The sequence below is a fragment of the Eumetopias jubatus genome, unplaced genomic scaffold (genome assembly GCF_037043125.1).
Source record: "Eumetopias jubatus isolate StellerSeaLion01/CBP00866 unplaced genomic scaffold, mEumJub1_p1.0 scaffold_12, whole genome shotgun sequence".
Taxonomy (NCBI): Eukaryota; Metazoa; Chordata; class Mammalia; order Carnivora; family Otariidae; genus Eumetopias; species Eumetopias jubatus.
Genome location: NW_028274818.1, coordinates 109,383,565 through 109,399,850, shown reverse-complemented (window position 1 = coordinate 109,399,850; position 16,286 = coordinate 109,383,565). Strand labels below are relative to the sequence as shown.

Sequence of the window (16,286 nt, the reverse complement as noted above, 5' to 3'; positions counted from 1 at the left end):
TCTTTACAAACACTGTCACAGTCGGACCACAAAAGGGCTGGATTCCCACTTTTCCCACAGGCCGCCTGTGGGCAACTGAGAGCGGTGTGCGTGCACGCGGCCCTGCGGCCTTGCCTCTTGGCAGGGGGCGCGGCTGCCCCTCGAACACAACACACGCTCAGCAGGAGGAGGGGGCGGCCTACGTGGACAACAGTCACCAGAGGTGGGGGCGGGCGAAATCAGCACGAAGCTGGTTTCTGGAGGATGTGAGCTCTGGGGAGCCCCGAGGTTCTAGATGACGGCCCCTCAGGCTCGGTGGACTCTGCACACCTGCACGTCCTCCCGCACACCTGCGCGTCCTCCCCCACACCTGCACGTCCTCCCCCACACCTGCACGTCCTCCTCGCACACCTGCACGTCCTCCCCCACACCTGCACGTCCTCCCCCACACCTGCACGTCCTCCTCGCACACCTGCACGTCCTCCCCCACACCTGCACGTCCTCCCCCACACCTGCACGTCCTCCTCGCACACCTGCACGTCCTCCCCCACACCTGCACGTCCTCCCCCACACCTGCACGTCCTCCCTGCACACCTGCACGTCCTCCCCACACCTGCACGTCCTCCCTGCACACCTGCACGTCCTTCGCACACCTGCACGTCCTCCCCCACACCTGCACGTCCTCCCTGCACACCTGCACGTCCTCCCGCACACCTGCGTGTCCTCCCCCACACCTGCACGTCCTCCCCACACCTGCACGTCCTCCCCCACACCTGCACGTCCTCCCCCACACCTGCACGTCCTCCCCACACCTGCACGTCCTCCCCCACACCTGCACGTCCTCCCTGCACACCTGCACGTCCTCCTCGCACACCTGCACGTCCTCCCGCACACCTGCACGTCCTCCCTGCACACCTGCACGTCCTCCCGCACACCTGCACATCCTCCCCCACACCTGCACGTCCTCTCTGCACACCTGCACGTCCTCCTCGCACACCTGCACGTCCTCCCGCACACCTGCACGTCCTCTCCGCACACCTGCACGTCCTCCCGCACACCTGCACGTCCTCTCCGCACACCTGCACGTCCTCCTCGCACACCTGCACGTCCTCCCGCACACCTGCACGTCCTCCCGCACACCTGCACGTCCTCTCCGCACACCTGCACGTCCTCCCCCACACCTGCACATCCTCCCCACACCTGCACGTCCTCCCCCACACCTGCACGTCCTCCCCATCTGCACGTCCTCCCGCACACCTGCACGTCCTCCCCCACATCTGCACGTCCTCCCGCACACCTGCACGTCCTCCCCCACACCTGCACGTCCTCCCCCACACCTGCACGTCCTCCTCGCACACCTGCACGTCCTCCCTGCACACCTGCACGTCCTCCTCCCCATCTGCACGTCCTCCCTGCACACCTGCACGTCCTCCCTGCACACCTGCACGTCCTCCCCCACACCTGCACGTCCTCCTCGCACACCTGCACTTCCTCCTCGCACACCTGCACGTCCTCCCTCCCCACCCCACCCCCCCGCCCCGGTGTTGCTCACGTTTGCTCCTTGAACTCTGTACATGGAGTTTATGGAACAAATACCAAAGTTCACTGTTTGCAAGCTCCGTGAGGCTGGAAAGTGAGTGGTGATCTCCAGGTCAGACATGGCGTCGAACCCTCAGCTGGTGCAGGAGATCCTCCAGGACCTGGCCCCAGAAGGGACGGGGTGGCCAGGCCCCCCATGCCCAGCCACGGCCTCCCTCACTCACCAGAGCCGGGCTGCAGGGCTGTTGGCTTCCCCGGTCCCCACAGCCCCGGCGCCTTGTCCTTGGCCGCCAGCCCCTCCACAGTCTCCCCGCTGCTCGTGTCGCTGCCCTCCTGACCTGAAACAACACATACACTCCAGGCGCCCACCGTGCACAGAGCCAGCAGCAGACATGGACAGGGCTCCATCACCTCCACCTGGGTCTCTACCCCAAAGGGCTTTGGCTCAGAAAACTGCTTCCTTTTGTAGTTTGTCCTGAAATGAGGCACTGCTCCCCACCGGCACCTGCCCTTCTCCATCTGTGCGACCAAAGAGCTCGGGATGGAAAAGTCCTTCCCACGAGTGCTGCATGGTGACCACGTGCCACCCTCACAGATGAGACCTCAAGATGTGTTTCTGGGTCCAACGACAGCGTCAAAGCTCACAACACCACCTCCCTGCTCCTCTCCAGCAGTGTTACTGATAGTGTGAGCGAGCACCACACAGGGAGGTTCCCAACCTGTGTGAGGGGCCGTCGAACTCGCGGGGGGCTCCACCTCACTTGCGAGGACCCCATGTCTGCTGGCAGGCAGAGCAGGGACCGGGCCTCACAGCTGAGGTGCAGCACCCCTGCCGGGTCCCGAGATCTCTGCACTGTTTTTGGACAATAAGGTAGAAAAGCAAATACAAGCAAAACTTTACTTAAAACCAACAAACAGGAAAAGCACTGGCCCAAGGGGGGGAAACCACGCAGCTCCAGCAGAGCCAAGAATAAAAACCAGAGACACACAAGCCACGAGGCGCCAACCGAGTGGCCTGCAGGTGCCTGGACGCTGCTGTGACCGGCACTGGAGCTTCTCCGTGGCCCGGGGATGTGGGACGAAGCCGTGCGTGGGAGGCTCGGTGGAGGCATGCAGGGGGTCGCACTGGGACGGGCCCCCACACGTGCCCGCACACCCCGAGCTTCCGGGGCAGTGGCCGCTCTTTGCTCGGAGCTCAGAGGGCCCCAGCTGCCCCTTGCATGGAAATTCAAAATGAAATGAAAGTACCAGGAGAAGCAGGGCAGGGCACAGCAGGTGACTGGCAGGGGGTGGCCAGAGTGGGTCTCCTCCTCCTAGAAGCTGCAGTGGTGGTTCTCTGACCAGAGGCACTGGAAAAGAGAGAGAGACCGGCTGCTTGGACTTTACAGGACGCCCCCATCGCCCGAGGCCCCAGCGGGGCTCACGGATGTGCTGGAGGCCAGCAGAGCCGGCACAGGTGGGCTGCAAGGGGCACACGCCGAGGTCAGACCTCAGACACCTTCCTCTCCCCCAGTCTCTCTCTCTCTCTCCCTCTCTCTTTTTTAAAGATTTTATTTATTTATTTGACAGAGAGACAGAGTGAGAGAGGGAACACAAGCACGGGGAGTGGGAGAGGGAGAAGTAGACTCCCCGCTGAGCAGGGAGCCCGATGCGGGGCTCAATCCCAGGACCCTGGGATCCTGACCTGAGCCGAAGGCAGACGCTTAACAACTGAGCCACCCAGGCGCCCTCTCCCCCAGTCTCTTGTACCTGCTGCCATCCCCGTGGACATGGCCACTGGCCGTGGCTGGCGGCACCGGGAAGGACCCTGACCTGCGTTGCACCCCGGCCGTCCCAGCCCGTCCAGAACCAGGACCGGAAGATTCTGGCTCCTGTGGGCTCTGCATACCTGCACGTCCTCCCTGCACACCTGCATGTCCTCCCACACACCTGCACGTCCTCTCCGCATCCACCCTCTCCTCTGGCAGAGAGGGAGCAGAGACTGAAAAGTGACGGGTGGACTGGGAAAAAGAGGGGAAGCCTGAGCTTCCTGCCCTCGCACCCCGACAGACACTCCCTTCGCCTTGCTGCAGGCTGCAGATCCCACTCTGCCCGAGTCAACCTGGATGGGGTCTGAGTTTCTGCGGCCGCAGCCCCAGCAGGGGAGAACGAGTGTGAGCTGCTGTGCCAAGCACCTGACAACGCCCACGTCCCCCTGAACACTGGGGTCGCATCACATTTTTTTTAAAGGGCGATGCATTAGGACAGGGGAGCCAGCCTACAGACTGGTGGGGACCAGAACCATGTGGTGCTTAAGCCCTTCTGCGGGTTTTCCCCCAGCACGAGCGAGCCGTTCCAGGCAGGAAGGCCCCTACTGAGGGCCAGCACTGGCAGGCTACCCCACCTGCACGCGTGGGAGGAACTCTGCACGGGTGTTTGTGCTCGGGCGACTCGCCAAGGTCCTGGCTCCCACGGCCTGCGCCTGCGCACTATGGGCTGGCCTTGTCGTCCGGCAGCTTCCTGCACCATGTCTGTGGTTGGAGTCTCCCAGCGACACAGAACAGGGGGAGCCTGCCAGCTGGATTTACCTGTGCCTGACCCGTGCCAGGTGCGCCCGGAGGACAGACTGCACGGTGGTGATGGCCTCCTGCCCTGGGTCGTCCTCAGCCTGGACGGCAGGGCTCGGAATGCGTGGTGGCGGGTCCTGCAGGGACACGACAGTGGGGAAGAGAGCCATTTGGGAGCCTCTGCCCACTTCCCGGGTGTGGCAGAGCCCCCGCCTGGCCCCCAGAGAGCCCGGTGAGCGTGGCCCGGTTCCGGGTGGCTCACCTGGTCGCTGACTATGTGCTCAGCAGCCTCCTGACGCTCAGACTCTAGAGATTCTTAAAATGAACGTCTTGTCATTTTCGCAGAGGAGGGATGGATATAGAAAAACGCTAATCTTTACTGGGTTTTTAAGCCTCTGTCTTAATTGTGGGGCGGGCACGCTGCCTAATACGTGAGCACCTCAAAGCAGCATGGCCCCTGAAGTTAAACCCATCTGGCGCCTGCACCACGGCTCCGCCGCCCGGCCCCGCCACCCCTCCCGCCCCCTCCCGGACAGTAAAGTGCCAGGCAGGACACGGGCACCGAGATGCCACGCTGCCCCAGTTAGGAGGCACGAGACGGGACACGTAGAGAGGGCAGTTAGCGCCCCCGCCGCGTCTGGCGCCCCAGGGTTACCTGGCCGGGCGGGCTGGGCGAGCCGGGGGCTTCTGAGGCACACGCCTGGCTCGACAGTAGCTTCACCCGTGTTAGGTGTCCCCTGAAAGCTGCCTGGAGTACCGTAGCCGCCTGGCAGGCACGAGGAGAGAGGGAAAGGGAGGTGAATTCCCCTGGAAGGCGGCAGGTGCGGGGGAGGGGGCTCCGGAGGGCAGAGCTCCACCAGCAGAGAAAACGACGTCTCTCGCTGGTGCAGAGCCATGGCCTCTGCCACCCGCCCAGCGCCTCCCCCAGGAGGCACGCCCACCGTCCACACAGACGGAGGCACAGGCGTCCCCTCCCACGGCAAACCGAATCCTCTGTTAAACGCTATGATGTTTAGCGGCTAGTATTTGTCCATAATTTACACACGCAATTATGTTTCCACATTGGGCAGTCCGTCCCATGCCTCGTGCTTTCCATACACATCTTCCAAAACCAAGCAGGGCAGACATGGTCTCAAACTGTCGCCAAGAAATGATCTATCCTCTGACCTTAATCTTAAGTGATTTCTTCACACACACAGATGCTTTGTTAAGTTCTGAGATCAGTGTTCTGGATTTCAGGGGCAGCCCGGCTGGAAACGTCACAGCGTGACAAAGGGGTTGAGCTCTTAGGGAGCTCTTAGTTCTGAGCATCTTAGGGAGCGCCACACGAGCACACTGGGGCCTGACACGTCATGTGTCCAGAGGTCTAGACGCCTCCAGAATCAGGTCACTAAGAGAAACACCTTTGCTTTGCTGTTACTGGAGGCAAGGTGAAGGAGATGTCCTGAACTCAGGGTTCAGAAAGAGGCCCAACAAAGCACGGCAAGAGAACCCTCGTTCAGGCAAATTCAAACAAGCAGGTGCATGTGTAGACCGACCCGGGGGGCTCGCTGCTCGCAGACGACCCGGGCGAGGGCTCGTTACGGGTGACATGGGCTGGGGTGACAGCTGCTGACATCATAGCCACCAGAGCCCGGCAGAAACCCAGCCCAGCTGCAGCCTGGGGGCTCTTGTCATCACCTTGCCTGGGGAGGTGAGGACACGCAGGCCCAGGGGGGACCCGGGAGACCAGCAGCAGAACACGACAGTGCATGCCGGCTGGCCGGCTGGGGAACACGCTAGACGGGCTTTCGAGGAGTCCCAAATTCACCCGTTCACCCACTCCTTCCACAGATATTTGCTGAATGCTGACCACGTGGCAGGCACCATCCTAGGAACTGTGGATATAGTGGTGTAAGAACAGAGGTGGTCCCTGCCTCCGTGGAACGTTAAATAAATTGCAATAGGAAACAAGCAATTTAAAACAAGCGAAATATCAAAATGTCAAGTAGGGATGTAAGCTACAAAGAGAGATAAAGCAGGACCTGGGGCTGGAGTGATGGCTGGCACGGGGTATTCAGAGAGAGTGTCTCTGAGGAGGTAATGTTTCCTGCGTGAAGCAAGGGGGCAGGACATGCAGGTGTCCGGAGGAAGAGCCTTCCAGGCAGAGGGAGCAGCGAGTGCAAGGGCCCTGTGGCAGGAGGAAGCTTGGTATTTCCAAGCAGTGCCGAAAAAGCCTCCAGACTGCTAGAGGAGAATGAGCAGGGCTGCGGGGTGGGGTAGCCAGGGAGTGTGGCCTGGAAGGTCTTTAGACAACAGCTTTGGATCATGTTCCGAGTTTGGGAGCGAGTCATGCGCAGTGCTGGGTGTTACTTAACATTTAAAACATGCTGCCCTGGAGGCTGCCTGGGGAACAGGCTGAGGGAGGGTGACAGCAGCAAGGGGCCGTATGGGTGTGCACAGCCGTCGGGGTGGCTAGAGACTCCGTTGGTTCCCAGCGCCTGTCACGACGCGTCCTGCGGCTCACACAGACCTGCTCTCCTCCCGGGTAAGCCGTGCTCCTGTGCGCGCCAGTCTTCTGCCCGCAGCCCTTCCCCTCACGTTCCCCAGTCCCTGGGCCAGGCCTTCCCAAGAGCCCTAATGCACGCCTGCCACCCTGACCTGCAGTGACCTGTCTCAACACCTTTCTGAGTCCCGAGGGCCTGCTGGGTTACCCGACCCGAACTGATGACCGAGAAAACTGTTGAAAAAACGATTGTGTAATTGAATGAATCTGAACGTGTGAAGTTATCCAAATATTCTTCTGACGCTGGTATCACCCCCGTCTGGTCGATTTCATGAAAACAAGTGCCCGAGACATCCCACCGTGACTTCGCTCTAGTGCAAGAATATGTATTTGAAACAGGTGAAATAAACCTCGCTTACCTCAGTCAGAACAGCCTTTTTTTTCTGAAATAAAGAGACAGATTATGAATTAACATGAGGATGAATTTTTGGCAACACAGCGTTCATGTCCTGATCCTGCCCCTGCCACATCACCATGGATGGAAAGCAGAGCCAGGGTACCAGGGCGGCCCCCCCCTCCTCGGGAGCCCCAGGAGGCTCCATAGGTCCCTGTCCTCCGCTGCGGGGCAGACAGTGCTGGGGGACCCAGCAGCCATAACCAGACGGCCAGCTGTCTCCGGGTGAGTCACAGTTAAAGACGAGCTGTGTCAGTGGCACCTGCGTCTCCCGACCAGCCCGTGGCAGCTGTCTGTGAGGCAGACTCACGAGCACCGCCGTGTGCGCTTGACTTCAGCCCCAGGTGAGGAAGCCCCGCCCCCAGCCAGAGCTGGGGGCACGGCTGCCCTCTGCGGACGGTCACACAGTGGCTGGGCCCCGCCTGCTGGAGAAGCTACAAAGGGGACCCCCATTCACGGGTCTGGGTCACGGGCTCCCAAATCTGACCCATCGTCAGACGCACCCAGGGACCGGAGGAAAAAAGATTCAGCCACACCCAAGGCTGAACCAAAATGTGTATCCTTACAGACGTCAGTGAAGCCCAAGCCCTTCTCGTGCGGAAACCCCAGCACACGGACGGTACACAGCACGTGCCGTGGGGCAAAGCCACGGACCGTGCAGCACACACCCGCCAGCTCCTCTTCAGTGTGCACCAGAGTGCCTGCCCACAGCCATTACGGGAGAGGGTGTGTCCCGTGACCGAGTAAGGAAACAGGGGTACGAGTACCGGGGGGACATAAAATGAATGAACGAATGAACGAATGAACGAATATTTAATAATGATAACAATCAAGACTGAAGATCGTGCCGAGCGGCCGGTGAGGACAGTACTGGCGAGGATGTGGGGTGAGCTGCAGAATGAGGAAGTCAACAGTAAGCCTGGAAAGAGCAAAAGTGGAGGGGTGGCAACATGCCGCGACCTGAGACAGATGGGAAAGACGGAAGCGTGTTGGTTGCCTGCAGAAATGGACCCTGAGTGGGGGAGGCATGATGGACCACAGCCGGCTGCAGGTCCTGTCGAGGGCAAACTGCAGCTCGCCTCAATGCGTGGCTGGGTGTGGGGCGCCACCACACCAGCCGGGAGGGCTCCAGGCGGGTCCAGGGCCTTCCTCCTCACGGCCTCAGACACCCCTGTACCCCAAGACGAGTCCAACACATACAGACCAAGAGGACCCCGGACTGAGGTCCCAGGACCCTGATTTCCAATTAAGTGGCCTTTCAAATGCTTTATTCTCAGATGTAGGTATGTGCATTTGATTTTTCTGAGTTCTTGTAACGCAGAATCCTGAAGAAAAGACTCAACTCATGTGTCAAGAAGTCAGCTGTGCCAGTGTGCCTGGGTGGCTCAGTCGGTTGAGCGTCTGCCTTCGTCTCGGGTCGTGATCCCGGGGTTCTGGGCTTGGGTCCCGCATCGGGCTCCTTGCTCAGGGGGAAGCCTGCTTCTCCCTCCGCCCGCTGTTTCCCCTGCTTGTGCTCGCTTGCTCTCTCTCAGTCTCTCTCTCTCTGACAGATGGATAAAATCTTAAAAAAAAAAAAAAAAAGAAGTCAGCTGTGCCCAGCTCCTGGAGGGGCGAGCAGTGGAACCCAGTGCAGGTGACTAGCCCTGCCCGGTTGGTGGGGAGCAGTGAGCTGGGGCACTGTTCTTAGAGCACTTTATGTTTTGGCTTTTTAAAATTAGTTAGTTATTTAAATTAGAGAGATGTTTTTTAATTACTTAAGGGAGAGAGCACAGAGCAAGGGGAAGAGCAGAGGGAGAGGGAGGGAGAGAATCTCAAGCAGACTCACCTCTGAGCAGGGAGCCCAATGCGGGGCCCGATCCCACGACCCTGAGATCATGACCTGAGCCAAAATCAAGAGTCAGCTGCTCAACCAACTGAGCCACCCAGGCGCCCCACGTTTTGTCTTTTTAATTAAGCAAGGGACTGACGGGGAGAAGGGTGAAAGATGAAGGGAAAAGCAGCACAGACAAGTGGCTCAGAGATGGCAAGCTCCACCCAGATCTGGGGTGAGGATGGGGAGCTCGGGACACCTTCTTGCGCAGAAAATGAGGTTGCGCCAGCACGATCAAAGGCACAGGAGCCCGACCCGAGCGCTCCCACTGACCAAATGTGGGACACGTTGAACATGAAAAGAAAAACGACTCATTAATCTTAAAAGCAGCAATGCTCCCTCCCCTCAGAGAGAGTGTGGGGAGAAACTCGATGGCCTCCAACCCCCTGCTCTGAAATCAGGGTTTACTTAGTACTTGAAGGAAAACAGCGAAGCTTCTAGCCTGCCTTTTTTGGAAGACCCTGGAGCTACGCCCCGCTGACCAGCCGATAAGGAAAACTGCTTCACAGAAGAGTACCAGCTACTAAGTATCGGGAGGACCTGAAGTCACCCCGCAACCATGTGAAAGATGGGTTGCGCTACAGTGCATGAAGGGTGTAGAGCCACCGGCGAAAGGTGGAGACCAAGGTTCACAGAGGTCACTCTCCCGACAGATTGACGGGATCATTATCAAGGGAAAGGTGTTTGCTTACAACAACAAAAGCGGGCAGCCGCGACATTACCCAGTGCGTGCAGTTAGACACACCGACGGAACTACCTAGTCTCACCTGCGTCTGAAGGGAGACGATGAGCCCAGCACCACCTTTGGGAGTGTGCCCTTGCCAAAAATACCTAACCTAAACTGAGTCAAGCCCGTACACCTGACTTGCCATGTACAGAAAGTAAAGGGGACAGAGGAACAAGTTAAGGGCCACCACAAGGACACAATTGGACAGATGCAGGATGTGGGATGCCCTGCAGGAGACTGGCCTGTGCTCTTCAAGAAGAACTTTAAAGAGAAAAGCAGGTTAGGGCTGATAAACCACACTGAGGCGGTTTATACAACTGAAGAGGAAGCTTTCACTGGATGTGGGTCAAAATCCAACCTTGACTGGATCCGGGGTTGAAAAAGACAGCTGAGTGGCATCCTGGGAAACAGGGGGAGACATGGCTATGAAGGGGACACCAGAGGACACGAGAGAACCTCTGCCACGTTTTGGGGTGTCTGACTGCGTGTGCTGCGGTCAGTGAGACACCCTCATGCTTAGAAGATGCTGGAGATTCACAACGTCTAAGACTTACTCTCACGTGGTTGTGCAAAGAAATGATCCGTATAGAAAAGAAATATGGCTGCACGTTAACTACTGTTGAGTCGAGGTGGGGGCAAGAATCTGTGCAGTACCTTCGTGAATACGAGGAGTTCAACTATTCTAAACATTCTGTACATTCTCGTAAAAAAGTTGGGAAGAAATAGTTTAACTCTACAGACAATCTTCTGGAACTAAGACCTTATGATATTCAGGCAGGTAGAGAACTCCAGAGTTTTTATTGGTTCAGCCGGGGAGAAAGGGCCCTGTTGTGTTCTGCAGAACCGGGATCTCTTTCTGAGCACATAGCTTGTCCAAGGAGACCGCCACCCTTACCCTGGGAGCTCAGGAGGGGAGCCCCATTCCTCCTCCATGAGACAGCATGGGGTTCCCCCAGGCTCCTCTCTCATCCCCCCACTTCCCCAACCCCCCACCCCTCATCACCCCACTTCCCTTGCCCCGGGCTCCTGGCCCCACTTCCCCCCAAGCATGAAGGCACTCATTACAGATTCACAGCTCCTTGTCTCCCGGGATCTGAGACGCACATGCTCAGCTTTGGTGGGTGGTCTTCCTGTCCCCTAACCTACAGGTGGTGTCCTCTGAGGAGCAGCCACTCAAGGCAGGTTTTTCACAGTCCCAGTAAAATGGACCACAGTCCGACCTGCTGCCCCCCAGACAACCCCAGAAGAGGGCTACTCTGGGGGTTTGAATTTCCAGTTGTTTCTGCAATGGATGCACCTGACTGTGGATCCCATGCTCGGGCTGTGCTTGGGGGGACAGGGCAGTGATTCCAGAGTGTGGTCAGGGGCTGCACCCAGAGTGGGTCTTCCTGGGAGCCCGCCACCCCGCCGCTGCGTGCACCCAGTCTGTGAGCTAACAGAGGCTTCTGGACAAGTCGCTGCTGTTTGCCACCTGGAAAACGACCCTCCCCCTCCTCCGAGGATGAGCTGAAAGGGAAACCTCCCCTTCCTTCCCCACAGGACCGAGTCCTTCCACTGCAGCTCCAGGTGCTCGTCTGTCCCTCACCCCCCACGATGTCTGTTCAGGCGCGTCGAGTCCGTCCCGCATTTCCACCCACGCCTGTGGCACCTAGCCCACAGCCCACATGGCACAGGGACGGCCTGCACGGGCTCTCACCTGACGTCGGTACACCTTCCACCGGGTCTGCAGGATCCTGGCCGCCGTGTCTCTTCGCCCCTCGGAGCAGGCAGAGGGGGGTCGGGAGCCCTCCTTGCTTGGATCTGGCTCACAGTCCTGCTGAGAGGGCCTGCTGGTGGGAAGGGAAGGTCGGGGTTCTTCTGGGGTCTGCAAAATTCAAGGTGTAAAGGACGGTTAAGCCGGGCAGGGAAGATGGGGATCAGGTCAGGTTGCAGGATATCGGCATGATACAGATGGAGCCCGTCAGACCAGAATTTTAATGTGGAGAAAAATCTGTTCAGTATGCCATTCGACAAACCAAATCTCTGCAGAAACAACGTGCAGCTAATAAATGGATTGCAGGGCAGTTTTTATCCCCCTCCCCAGACCCGGTGTGTTGACACCACCTGTGGGTCCGACGGGCAGCCCCTTCCATGCTACGACGTACTACCGAGCTCAGTGACACGTGTGTATTATTGCAAGGTCTACCTGCTTTGGGGGCGGTCCTGTGTTTGGTCTTTCTTTTCGTCTAAGACTCTGATAGAAACAGGACCTCTGTGATTAAAGGCAATAGATTTCTAGCTCAGTTTTCACAGTGAAAAGAAGCAAGAATTGCTACTGTGACCATTGAAATAACCCTGATTTCTACCACACTTGAGGGTCCAAATTTATTATCTGCAATGACATGTCTCAATAAAAATCAATACACTGGACTGGGGACTCATCTGGGGATGCGGAGACAGTGATTAAGGATGTCATCCCTTGAGGAAAAGAATGTTCCTTGGGGCCCCGTACCGACACGGCCGCCGTGCCTCGCACTGAGTTAGTGGAGGATCCGGATCCCGAATTGCTGGGATTAAGGGAAAGCGGCACGCTTGCGGTAAGGTGCTTGGAGAAGGGGGCCTGAGCCTTGGTGCCAGATCCTCCTAGACGTCAGTGTGAGGCCTGGTGTGGGAGGAGCCTGCCAGCCAGGGCCACCTTCCTGATGGCGGGTGCACGTCAGTGCCCAGGACGGAGACCGGGCTACAGTGACTCCAGCTCCAGAGGACGCCGAAGAGACAATAGGGCTCCCACATGAGTATCTACGGGAACCCCGAACGGGCCTCTCTGCACAGGGAGGGGTCTCCAGAACAGAGAAATTAAGATAAGCAGAAGAATCTACGTTGGCTTCTGTCGGGTGCCTCCCAGGGGTCAGGATCACAGACAAGTCACAGGTGGGTGAGCCCTGCCGTTTCAGAGCCCGGGGAGCACCCACGTGGGAAGAAAGGGGGCCCCTGCTCGGCTCTGCCGCACACGTGGCAGCCCTGGCCTCCCATCTGCCCGGGGCAGACAGCGGGCGTGGGCTTGCGGGGGAGCAGGGGGCCCTGGAGACGGACGGTTGTGCAGAGCGGCTCGCTCCAGGACGCGGGAAAGCCGCCACAAAAAAGCACCCCACAGAGAACACGACAGGACGCTTTCCTGCACAACAGAAATAGTTTCCAGAGGGATCGGGAAGGACTCACACTGTCGACCCTCACACTTGGTCAGCGGGACGAGCGGCACCACGGCCGCTGTGCAAACTCTGGGGCTCCCGCGAGCACGCGCCACGACCCTGCCTTCCCCTGCCTGCCAGGTAAGCTGCACCCCTCGGCTTCTCCAGATTCCCGACTTTCAGCTCTTCCCTGGTTTCCAAGTACACACAGGGTCCTGCAGTCAAAGAGCCCCCCAGTGGAGACTCCAGCAAGTAAGCCTCCGAAGCCAGAAGCCAGCCCCGATTCCTGCACTGCCCTCAGCAGAAACTCAGCCCCAGTGACCGTCTCTGTCTGGTCACCTGCTATAAAACAGTAAGTCACCTTCTGAAGCAACAGAACTTTTTGTGTGTGCCAGGCAAAGCCCCACCATCCTGCTGGGCCCCCAGGTATTACCACATCGGTAGCAGACAGACAGAGGCTCGTGCAAAGGGACTGTGGAGAGGCCACCGTGTGTCCTCTACCAGCTCGGCGCTATCTACCACACGTTTGCGTGGTGGCGTCCTGTCGGGGCACACGGTAGCCACAGGATTGTAACACCTCTGTTATTTGTGTTAGTAGATTGCACCTACCACCTGAGAAACCCCATCAACTGGGAAACAGGATTAGCAAGGAGCCACCAGACGTCCAAGTGCAGGTGCCACCGGGCCCGCGGGCGCCAGAGGGCTTGAAAGTGGTGCCACAGGAGCCCCTCACGGCCACACAGGCCACCTCAGCTGCAGCTGCCTCCATGAGGGGACGGGCACAGGAGGGCGGGCGCCCGCCCTGACCTCTTGCCTCGAACCTGCCATTCGCCACACACTCATTCAACACCTGGGAGAGTGCACAGCTCAGTGGCAGGCATGGGGGCCCCCAGCAGGTGCCCCGCTGGAGCAAGCGCTCTCCCCGCCAGGCCGTGTCGACATCACAGTTCGAAGCTTCCATTAAACACACAGGGCAGGGGGGCAGGAGGTCCTCACGCAGCGTCACTCCTCACCCACAAACGGACACCCCCTTGTTGGACAATTAGACTTTCTGCATGTGTGAAGTTTGGGGAAGACCTTCACTCAGCTTCACTATCTTAAGACTCCAACGCTCGTTCAAAAAAGTCACTTAACTGACAATTGATCAGGTCAGAACCCCAATTTGTGGACATCAAGGGGAAGATAAAGGGGAACTGGACTGTCACCATCGGAGTCAGGAGAGCTGGGGGACAGACCCCACAGAACCGTCCCGCCCTGGCCAAGAGCCCCGCGGCGCCCACGCAGGAAATCTGAAACCCAGCTGAGCCATACCTCAAGACTCCTCTCCACGGGATCGTCTCTCTCTTGTCTCCTGATTTCCTCCAGTTCTTGACACTTCTTCGTAAGGGTTTGAATTTCCTCTCTACAGTGGGAGGGAAAAGATGACGTCTTACTCGTCATCACGCAGTGGCCCACATCTGTATGTGATGGCAGGGAGGGCCGACTGTGGGGCTGCCAAGGCCACCTCTCCCGCGGTGACGTGCGGCCCCCGCTACCAGCCCCCTGCACCTCCGCCGGCACGGGGTCCCCCACCGCGGGACCATGCTCTGTGGCCTGTGTCAGCAGCCGGGCTGGCAGCTGCGGAGGGACAGGGCCAGAGGACCCCGGGGCCGCCACCGCCTCTGGCACGTGGGAAGAACCAGGCAGATCCTGATGGCAGGAGTGACACGGGCAGCACCACTTGGGCTTCTCAGCGCACAGTGTGAATGGAAGCAAATACAACTCGCGTCCTCGCTGAGGGGTCAAAGGTGACAGGAGAGGGCGCCTGGGTGGCTCATTTGGTTAAGCGACTGCCTTCGGCTCAGGTCATGATCCTGGAGTCGCGGGATCGAGTCCCACATCGGGCTCCCTGCTCGGCGGGGAGTCTGCTTCTCCCTCTGACCCTCCCCCCCCACATGTGCTCTCTCTCATTCTCACTCTCTCTCAAAATAAATAAATAAAATCTTTTTTAAAAAAAAAAGGTGACAGGAGAACAGCTCTTCCCTGTGCACCTGCCCCTTCTGTCTCCTTCAGTCCCACCTTCCGACAAAACCTAGTCATGGTTCTCCAGAAAATAAATATTCTTATTCGTTCCAGCAATCTGTGTCTTCCTCATTATTCTGAGTGCTGAATATTTCCACCCAGCATTCTTACTTTTGGGGGCATTTCTCACTGAGGTGAAGTTTGTACAACGTAAAAGCCACTAACGTCCAGGATGAAAGTACAGGTTTCCATGAACTCACGGCATCGTGCCACCATCACGAACATCTCCAGAACTCTCCCGTCACCCCGAAGGAGCCCCGTGCCCCTCAGCCATCCCTCCCACTTCCCCGCCCCGCACCCCTCTCTGTGACTTTGCCGACGTGTTGGGGTTGTTCAGTGCGTGGCCCTTCCTGTCTGCTTCCTGCACGTGGAGTGATGTGTGGGAGGCTCGCCCACGCTGTCACGTGTGTCAGACCTATAGTCCTTTCTATCCGTTTGCGCGGACGTACTTCCATTTCTTATCTTGCCTCAGCTGATGGGCTTGGGGCTCTTTCCCCTTTTTGGGGCGTGAGCAACGACACTGAAGGTGCGGGAGGCGCCGTCCCGGGAGTCCTGACCCGGGAGGCGGCAGCGAAGGGTGCGTGCAGAGGCAAACCGCAGCCTGCTGGGGAAGAGCCCTTTCCCAGAATTGGGACTTTTACTCTGAAGGACATGAAGAGCAGCCGCAGGGTGTCAGCACTCCGAGTGGCAGACTCGGGCTGGGGCAGCCATGTGAAAACCGCTCCGGAGCCACTCGGAGGGAAGATGAGAAGCGCCTGGAATCCAGTGATCTCACCACCTGTGACTCTGGGAGCACTCACCTCAGAGCCTCCTCTGTCCCTCGCCTCTCCTCCTCGCCTCCCTTCACGTGCTCCAGCTCCTGCTGCAGGTCAGCGTTGGTCTGTAGCAGCTGCTTGACCTCCAACCTGAGCACACAGAACCAGAGACATTTCAGCGTTCGTGAAAACAAAGTTACTCCAGTGATCACAGAGCAGGAAGAACTTTCCGAAAACATCACACACCCAACTTCCTTTCTTATGACAGTGGATGGACACGGGGGCAGATGGACAGAGGCGCTCGTTTACCACCACGCAGAGCTGGGAACAGACCCGACAGGCCTGCCACTCCAGCCGTGGTTCCTCCAGATATTCGTGTTTGCAACTGTTAGGTGCCCAGGACACAGGGGTGAGGAGACGCAGACAAGGTGCAACCCCAGACGAGCTGGAATATTGCATTATCCCAATAGTCACACAGTTGGTACATAATCCCTGAGATGAGTGCTCGGAGGGTCCTGTCCACGCCGCATGGGGCTGCTGCCTGAGCTGAGCCATCAAGGACAGGGGGGGTGACCTAGGACCTCCAACTAAACTGCTTCCCACAGGGCTTTCCTGGGTCCCACAGGTGGCACGTGGCTAAGAACACCACTCCAAGAGGAGACCTCAGTCTGAGCTCAGCTCCACTGCTCACTCTTGTGTGACC

General features: G+C 58.5%; 1 protein-coding gene across 2 annotated transcripts in view; it reads right to left on the bottom strand.

Moving 5' to 3' along the window:
• Positions 1 to 16,286, bottom strand: part of IQCE (IQ motif containing E) — a 44,839-nt gene that overhangs the window by 2,639 nt on the left and 25,914 nt on the right. For both annotated transcript variants that reach the window (XM_028091915.2, XM_028091917.2), the window contains exons 15-22: positions 15,629 to 15,733; positions 14,079 to 14,169; positions 11,297 to 11,464; positions 6,969 to 6,992; positions 4,720 to 4,830; positions 4,086 to 4,201; positions 2,767 to 2,867; positions 1,743 to 1,856 (exon numbers count right to left, since the gene is read on the bottom strand). In XM_028091915.2, the coding sequence (XP_027947716.1) occupies positions 1,743 to 1,856; positions 2,767 to 2,867; positions 4,086 to 4,201; positions 4,720 to 4,830; positions 6,969 to 6,992; positions 11,297 to 11,464; positions 14,079 to 14,169; positions 15,629 to 15,733 (830 nt within the window). The remainder of the gene's footprint in view (positions 1 to 1,742; positions 1,857 to 2,766; positions 2,868 to 4,085; positions 4,202 to 4,719; positions 4,831 to 6,968; positions 6,993 to 11,296; positions 11,465 to 14,078; positions 14,170 to 15,628; positions 15,734 to 16,286) is intronic.